The sequence below is a fragment of the Physeter macrocephalus genome, chromosome 11 (genome assembly GCF_002837175.3).
Source record: "Physeter macrocephalus isolate SW-GA chromosome 11, ASM283717v5, whole genome shotgun sequence".
Taxonomy (NCBI): Eukaryota; Metazoa; Chordata; class Mammalia; order Artiodactyla; family Physeteridae; genus Physeter; species Physeter macrocephalus.
In genome coordinates this window covers 177324487-177333171 of record NC_041224.1, presented here as the reverse complement: position 1 = coordinate 177333171, position 8685 = coordinate 177324487, and the positions used below count along the sequence as shown (strand labels likewise).

Below are 8685 nucleotides of genomic sequence, written 5' to 3'. Positions count from 1 at the left end.
CATCCCGCCCCCCCCCCCCCGCCCCCGCCCCCGCCCCCAGCAGTCAAGCCAGGAAATGGCGCTTCCCTCCCTGCTGGCTCTACTGCTTGTTACTGCAAACCTGGGATTAATTTAATTACACGCTTGTCTCCAAGAGGCCGGGGCGTGGAGGCGCCCCGGGGGATTGTGAGTTGCCCGAGGCTGCTGGGAAGGATCGTCCTCGTCCTCCCAGGGAGCCGGGCCCTTCCTGGCGTCCCCTGCCCTCCTGCTCTCCCCCTCCCACCAACCCCGACTTGAGGGTCCACCTAGCTCTCTTCCCCACCGCAGGGCACCTGCTCTGGCCCCCAGGTGACCAGATGTCCGGCTCCCTGGCTCCTGGCAGCACGCAGAGCCTGGCTTGGGGAGCTGAGGGTAGGGGGCAGTGGGTACGGGGTCCCGTGTGGCAGGGAAGGCTTACCTGGGTCTTTGAGGAGGCGGCCTCATAGCCTGTTAAACTCTGCAGGATTGGGCAGCCTCGGGGCGGAGCCTGGGCCTCGGAAAAGGCCCCCAGAGTAGAGCTGGGGGCAGTGGGCAGGGGGAGGCCGATGGGGCCCGCTTTCCGCGCCGTCCTCTGGGCCACCCTTCCGTTTCCCTTGACGTTAAGAGGGGACTCTGCGATGTGAGGGTACAATCGTTTAGTCCCTTCTCCTTTTTTATAAGGAAAGATTTCTCCCTGTTCTAGAAGGAGATTATTTGAAAATTAACAAGAAGCGGTGCGACCAAACGAACAGGCACCGTCTCCTCGTGAGCAGCACCACAGTCAGCATCTCCGTGTGCCTCGTTCCTGGATTTTTCTATTTCAGTCCAGTCGACATTTTTAAACACAGCAGCAGCTTTGCGTGTAGTTTTGTGTCCAGTTCTTTTCACTGGCGTTTTAAGTGTTTTTCTGTACCGTTGAGGAGAGAAACTCTCCTAAACGTCATCTGAGTGATGGACAAGGGTGTAAACTCTCTGCTGTTGTTGGACAAATAGTTGTTTCCAGTCTTGGTCACTGTAACACTGGCTGCATTCTTCAGGATTGGAATTAATTCCTTAGGATACGTTCCATTGGGAGCACTGGGCGATGGAAAGACACTTTAAGTTTCTCACGTTGTTCTTTTGAAATTCAAAAGACAAACCCCAACAGACCTTGATGTCTGAAGTGTAGTTCATCCTCTGCAGCCTCTTGGGGTTTGGGGCGAACCCAGACAGATGGGCTGAGCGGAGCGGTTCCTCGCTCTGGGGCCGTGGACGCGGCCTGTGGTTTGTGGCCTGAACGATGGCCTGTGTCCCTTCTCGTGGCGCTGGCTCGGTCGCCGCTCCTCTCTGCGACTGCCATCCTGCGAGGCGGGCGCTAAGCTGGTCGGCACGTCTGCTGACTCCCACCCAGGCCACGGCTCCAGGCATTCTGCCAGAGGAGGGAAGGGCTGGGAGCTCGTGGCTCAGCCCATCGGAATATGGCAGAGAGGGAAGCAAAATCGCCCCCATAGCCAGGAGACCGTGGCGGGCGGTGGCTCTGTGACCGTACAGCGCGAGAGTGAGTGACCTGACTCAGGTCGTCGGTCACGCACAAGTGGCCGTCCTTCTCCTGACTTCGGGGCTGGGCCTGGCAGCACATCCCCTGGTGGGGCTGCGGTGAACAGGGGGGCTGGCTTGCGGCCGTGCCCGAGGGTTGGGCAGTGGTGGGGCGCCCAGGGCAGATGCTTGACCAAGAGCCACGTCTCATTAGGGACCTCTGCCAGCTTCTCACAATGGCACGGTGCCGTCAGCTCCTCTCAGGGCGGCCGGACACTTGGGGTCCTGAGCACTGACCTGTGGGGGTGGGCCTGGGGGGTGGGGAGAGGGTCTGGAAGTCTGGGCCCTGGGCCCCCCTGCTCACCTGCCAGCAAGTAGGGACACTGTTCCTTGTGGCCTCCTCGTCTGGAAAACGGGGACGATGCCTTTTGGCCCCTGCGAGCCTTCAAGGAGGCGCCAGGTGCAGGGGCTGCCGTGCGTCGCACAGGGGGTGGGTGGGGGGGACCTTCCCTCCCCCACAGACCCCACCCAGAGGGGGACCACATAGGGGTCAGTGGTTGTTTTAACGTGTAAGGTTGAGGGAGCTGGGAGGGTCTTTGGAGTTTACCTTATCCGCTGTTTCCCGGGTGGTGTTCCAGGGAACCCTCCTGCCGGCGCAGGTGGAGGACACGGAGGACTGGGGAGGCCAGGCTGCACCCCATCTCCGTCCCCCTGCTCAGAGGGCCCAGCACCCCTGGAACACTGAGGCCCTTCCCGTCAGGCCTGCTCGTGAGGGTGGGTGCGGACACGACGTGGGAGCTGCTGGTCAGTTTGGGCTGATGGACGGGTAAACCGGGGCCGGGGGCCAGCACGGGGCGTGAAGTGTAGTGACCGCTGAGGGTCCCCTGCCCGGGCCCTGGGCACAGGGAAGCCTCTGGAGTCGCCGCCCGGGGTCCAGTCCCCCGACCCTGCCCCGCCACTGCCCCGTGTGTGTATAAAGAAGCCATTGCACCTCTCGCAGGTCACACGGCGGGGCTCCTCGCAGAGCTGCCCTGTGGTTACCAGGGTCTCCCTGGGAGTGAGGGGGAGTGGGCTGGCCAGCGACCTTCCTCCTCTCCAGAAGGCTCCGCATTCCCCAGAGCTGACTGGCAGGGAGCGGGGGGGGGCGGAGTTGGTTATGTAATTGGGGCGGGGTGGGCCGCCCCCCATTCCCGCCCAGGGCGGGGCCGAGGGCTCCTGGGCCTGGTCCAGGGCTGGGGAGGCAAGGCTCCTGAGGGTATGCGTGGGGAACAGGGTGACCCACAGCAGGCAGGCCGGGGGGCACACGGGCGCCTCCTGTAACTGGGGGCGCGTCGGAGGCCGCAGCCGGGCGCTGCTGACGGGCGGAAGCTCGTGAAGCCTGGGCCGGGCTCCGGCGCAGGGGGCTTGGGGCCCTGGGGAGGGGGCCGCTGGCCGCCCCGTCCTCACAGGGCGCCCGTGGACTCCTCCTCTGCCGGCAGGCTCTGTCGCCGAGGGGCATGGCGTCCGCGCCATACACCGGGACCCTAAGGGCCCAGGGCTCGTCCGCGGTCACGCTGACTGTGCTGGCGTGGTTGCCTGACGGTTCCAGCTTGTCCTCTGGCTGCACCTCAGCCCCCTTTGCCCACCTGGGAAGGTTAAAAGCCCCCCCGGGGGGGCAGCGGTGTGGGGCGTCAGGGAGCTGGCCTTGGTCGAAGGTCTGGTGCCTTCTGAGACGGTGTGATCCTTCCCGCTGGTGTGATCCGGGAAGACCCTGAGTCCTGTGGGGGGTCGGGGCCGGCGGGTGCGGCAGGAGTCGCAGACTGGCCCGGGGGTGGGCGCGGTCCAGGCTGGCGTCTGGGCTGTGTGGCCTCCGGCCGGGCGCTCGTGTGGGGGAGAGGCGCGTAGCCGTCCCTTGGCAGGTGGCAGCAGACCTCCCGGGGGAGGTACCCCACGCTGTCACAGAGGTGCTCCGACCCACCTTTCTTCCCTCGGCACGGGCGCCTGCTGTGACTCTTTGGTCGCCTTGCCTGCCCTACCCTGCGTTAACCTTCCCTGTCCCGTGCTCTGCCTCCCTCCCCTTTTGCCCTCTCTGCCCCATGTCTCCCTTGGCCTCCACCCAGGCAGGCTCCCTTGTCCCGGCCTGGAGCGAGTTGGTCATTAGTTTTCTCTCCTGAGCTGATTTCCGGCCCAGTGGGGAGGTAGGACCAGGGCTGTGGGTAGCTAGGGTGGCGGAATTTCTCCCGCTTCTTTTTTTTAAAATAGAGACAGGATGCTTTAAGGTGGTTTTTAAAAATTAATTAATTAATTAGTTAGCTTATATTTTGGCTGCGTTGGGTCTTCGTTGCTGCCCGTGGGCTTTCTCTAGTTGCGGCGGGCGGGGGCTTCTCTTGTTGCGGAGCACGGGCTCTAGGCGCGCGGGCTTCAGTAGTTGCGGCACTCGGGCTCGGTAGTTGCGGCTCGTGGGCTCTAGAGCGCAGGCTCAGTAGTTGTGGCGCCCGGGCTGAGTGGCTCCGCGGCATGTGGGATCTTCCCGGACCAGGGCTCGAACCCGTGTCCCCTGCATCGGCAGGCGGATTCTTAACCGCCGCGCCACCGGGTCAGTCCTTCTCCGGCTTCTGATGTGATTGTGCAGCCGGGTCAGCGTGGTGAAGGAAGGTGGATTTCACCCCCTCCGCGTTCAGGAACTGGGGGCGTGTGGTTGGAGGTATCTCACTGGCCCCTGACCGCAGGAGGGGTGGTGGGTTATCTGCATCATGCGGCCCCCCCCTGTAGAAGTTCTGTGCGTCAGGCAGGGTGGAGCGGAGGAAGCCCAGGTGCTGACTTGGCGTGCTCGGGGCCTCAGTTTCCCCCCTGAGCAGGGGAGGGCCTCCCTGGACCCTGGGCTGTGGGGCGGGCTGCCCCTGGGTGAGGGTCCCATCAGGGGAGCGTTTGTGAGAACTCTTTGGACCTGAAGCGTGTGGAAGCCGAAGGAATGTGCCCAGGACAAGCTGCTGAGGGAACCCCTCACCCCCTTTCTGCAGGTCAGGGAAGCGGAGGAAGCCCAGGTGCTGACTTGGCGTGCTCGGGGCCTCAGTTTCCCCCCTGAGCAGGGGAGGGCCTCCCTGGACCCTGGGCTGTGGGGCGGGCTGCCCCTGGGTGAGGGTCCCATCAGGGGAGCGTTTGTGAGAACTCTTTGGACCTGAAGCGTGTGGAAGCCGAAGGAATGTGCCCAGGACAAGCTGCTGAGGGAACCCCTCACCCCCTTTCTGCAGGTCAGGGAAACCTGGGCTCAGAGGCCCACCGGAGGGGGGCCCAGGGGAGGGTGGGCCCTCCTGTTGGATACAGTCTGCCGACGGGTGACGTGCCCCCTTTGTGTCGTTACAGATCCCTCGTCCACCTACATCAGGCAGCTGGAGACCAAGGTGAAGCTGCTGGAGGGTGACAAGCTCCTGGCACAGGTAGGCTGGCTGTGGACCAACCCCACCCTGAGGGCCAGCGCAGGCCCTGCTGCCACCCGCCACTCCAGGGCCTAACCCTCGCCCCAGCACGCCTGGGGTTCCCTTCCCCCTTCCCGCCCCTAACCTTCCACCTGCCCCCGACTCCTGCCCGGACTCACCTCCTGGGACACCTGGCTGAGGACGGCCACCTGCCTTCCCTCCGTCACAGCCTTTCCCTGTCTGTCCCCGCCGTGGTCTGCGAGCTCCCTGGGGGCTGGTGCTGGGCCCGTCCCAGAGATGGCGCAGAACACACACACAAGTGCTGAAGAAATGGACTGCTTTGCCCTTTGGACGGGCGCATCAAGGCCCAAGAGGCGGGCTGGCCCGTTCCCGCTCAGACCCACATGGAAACTTCCCTGCCCCTGCCGTGCCAGTTTCCCTCTGGGCTGGGGTCTGCCCTCCTCCCTCCTGCCTGGCCTGGGTCCACAGACACATGAGGCCAGGCCTCGTCCCCGGCCCGCCCCTGGCCTGTCCCCAGCTCAGGGACGGCAGGTTAGAGATGGGTGATGGGGTCAGTACGGGGAGGAGGCGGTGCAGGATGAGAGGTGGGGGGTAGGCAGGCGTCTGTGCCCTTGCCGGGTGCGGCTGGAGCGTGGAGGGGGCGTGGCTGCCCGGACGAGGGGCCTTTCCTGCTGTTGGCGGGGTGGCGATGCGAGGCTGTGATCAGCCCAGGCGGTTGGGGTGTCTGGGGCCAGCTGGCTCGGCTCACCCTCCAGCCTCTTTCCCGCTTGTACTCATCCCTGACTTCCTCTCAGTATCCCTCTCCCCTGCCACATCTGCTGGCCCCTAAGTGGCTGGCTATAGGATGCCCAGAGCGTTTCCCCGGGAACCAGCCCCAGGGAGGGCTCAGCTGCCTGGCCTCGTTGCTGGGCGACCAGTGGGCTTGGCGCCACCGCCCTGCTCAGACACCCCCTCTGCTCACTGGGCGGCGGCTGGGATGCTCACAGACCCAAGTGCAGCCAGACGACTGCCATCCCGCCTCTCGCCCTTGCACGGGCTGCTGGAAACTCCCCCTGGCCCGGCAGGACTCTGCAGAGTTTGTGGTTCCCACTTGGGTCTTTGCTCCCCCGCATCCCATGGCCACCGCACCGTGTCAGGCTCATAGCCAGGCACTGAATTGCAAGGCTTGTTTTCAAACAAAATGTGTCATTTGTTAAGGTGCTGGAAGGGCCTGGCTACAAGATGTGCTGGCTCCTCGGGGCTGGCAAGGGCAGGGAGGGGCTGGGGCCTCGCCTGGCTGCGGGCTAGGGCTCCTTAGACCCGAACGCTCCGTGTGGGCTTGTCCTGGTTGCTAAGGAGGGTGTGTGGGGCAGGCTGCAGGAGCTGTAGGCAGAGGTGATGGGGGCAGCCTCAGGACTTGGGGGCCTTTGCTCTGGAGCTGGTTCCCGTCCAGCGAGTAGGGGAGCCAGTCACTCACTTCAGCCCCTGTACAGCAGGATGGAGGCCAGGACCTCGCTCTGGCAGTGGAAGCCTCCGACCGGGGCGGCGGGGGGGTCAGCAGCCTTGTGAGTCTGCCCCAGTCCAGCTGTTCTTTGTGTCACCGTTTCTGGGGAGAAGCAGGTAGAGAGCTTGGACCCCAAATTTGGGATGCCATCTGCAGTGCTGTTCTGCGGTCCAGCCAGGGCATGGCTTGTGGTCCTGTTTCCAAGGACAAGGACAGAAGTGTCCCTGTGGCCCCCGCTCTCCTAGGCCACGTTGTCCCACCGTGAACGTGCACCCAGTTCCACACGGTAGACTTGACCGTGGACTTGTGCAAAACGTGCACACGCTCAGGCTGCAGAGCGGCGGTCCTTCCTCTTCGTCCTCCCTCTGGGAACCCCCTGGTCGCATAAGGGAGCCCCCCATAGCTGTGTCCACTTGCCCCGCGCCCACAGGTGCAGAGGTGGAGGTTGACGGGGCCCTGTGTCCGGAGCATCAGGGGTGCGGCCACCACCTGGGCAGGGGGTTTCTCCGCCTGGTCCCTCCCCGCCAAGCCTGCTCTGACCCGCTCCCAGGGGTCAGACTGAGGACCTTGTCCTTGTCCTGGAAGCAGCAGCAGTGGGGTTCTGTCCCCGACCTGTACCCACGCCAGGCTCTCCGGAAACACACAGCCCTCAGACGGGGGCGCGACCTCTCGCCTGGGCCCAGGCTTGCTGGCTTCAGGCAGATGGGGCTTTAGGGACAAGAACATGCTTTCGCCCGGCTCCTCGCTGGTACAGGAGAAGTGCTGGGAACTCAGAGACCATCCAGTGTGCCAGTGTTCCAAGTCTCTTGTTTCTTGAGCAGACTTTTCTTTCTCCCCACGTGAAGCCTTGTGAGGCTGAGCTGCTCTGGTGATAGCCGTGGGTGCTTGTGTATGTCGTGGGGGTGGGGCACCTGGCTCCTATCCTCGTCTCTTCCTCACGAGGACTCTGCTGGCGAGTGGGGGTCTTGCCCAGGGTCTCCCAGTGAGCCGTGTCAGGGCCATACCCAGCATCCCGAGAAGGGGGCAGCCGTGTGGTGCTGGGGCCTTGGCCCCCCAGTGCACTGCATACCCACTTGCCCTGGTCCCCTTGCTTCAGCCGAGGGCTGACCCTCAACCTACAGTATGCAAAAGCACCCAGGGGCCAGGGTGTGGGTAGGGCATCTCCAGGGTCATGGGCGGGGCTCCTGTTGCCCCTGCCACCTGCTGCCACCAGGGCTTGGCCCTGAGGGTGGGTGGGTGCCCTGGAGGAGGGCGTTGCTGTTCTGAGCCACACGGGAGATGTGAGAAACAGTGAGAGAAGGGCCGCTTCTGGCCTGCTCAGGGCTTCCTGGCAGCAGTTGATACCTTGCCTGCCTTTGGGTTTCTAGGGTGGCTCAGGTGGCATCAGCTTTATGAGGACCCTTGGGCCACTTCCTCTCCCCTGGCCTCTGTTTGCTTACCTGTAAAATGGGCACTCACTCATTCCATGTGTAACTGATCACCTGCTGTGTGCATGGCCCCGGGGGTACAGTGGTGTCCAGGCAGAGGCCTACCCCCAGGGGGCACTCTTGTGCTGCCTCCTTGTCCTGGCCAGCAGGCTCCTGTATACAGGAGGGCTGTGGAGGACAGTGGAGGTGAGGAGAGCTCCGTGGGCAGGGCTCAGCCCACAAGTAGAGTACTGGTCTTATTTTGATGCGGTCCAGGGAAGATGGGGTTTCCTTAGCCTCTTTCCTCCTGGCCTCCTGCCAATAGCCTTCCCCAGCCACCCCCAGGTGGCCCGGCACTCGCTCTGGGCTCTCTCAGCCCCATAGGCTGCCCTCTCTTGCTAATGGGGTATTGGGATCCTCCTTGTGCAGCCTGGCCCCGACCCCTGCTGGACTGTGAGGTACTCAAGGACTGGGCTGCTGGGTCTCAGTGGTCACATCTGTGTCTCAATGCCCAGCTGGACTTGGTGGATGCATCTTGGGGAACCCTGGCTGCACCCACCTGGTCTCCCAGGCCGGGAGGGGAGGCTGGTTCCTGCCCAGAATAAGGAAGGTCTGCTTAACCCAGGGAGAGTGGCTTCATAAGTTAGTGAGTGTACCATCTTTGGAGGTAATCAAGTGTGGATGGATGAGGGGGATGGATGGCCATGTTTGGGAATATTGAAGAAGGAGATTGCTGCCATGGGTGGGATTCTGGCCACGGTCTCATGGGCTCTAGCTTGTGAGATTTTATGATTCTGGCACCTGTGTCTTTTCAGCGAAATGAAATTGCACAGAAACCTCCAGCTCTGTGCAAAGTGGAAAATCTGCC

At 63.4% G+C, this 8685-nt stretch overlaps 1 protein-coding gene across 2 annotated transcripts in view; it reads left to right on the top strand.

Annotated features, from left to right (window-relative positions):
• Nucleotides 1–8685, top strand: part of CCDC85C (coiled-coil domain containing 85C) — a 90551-nt gene that overhangs the window by 64006 nt on the left and 17860 nt on the right. For both annotated transcript variants that reach the window (XM_028496379.2, XM_028496378.2), the window contains exon 2: nt 4855–4928. In XM_028496379.2, coding sequence (XP_028352180.1) covers nt 4855–4928 — 74 coding nt within the window. The remainder of the gene's footprint in view (nt 1–4854; nt 4929–8685) is intronic.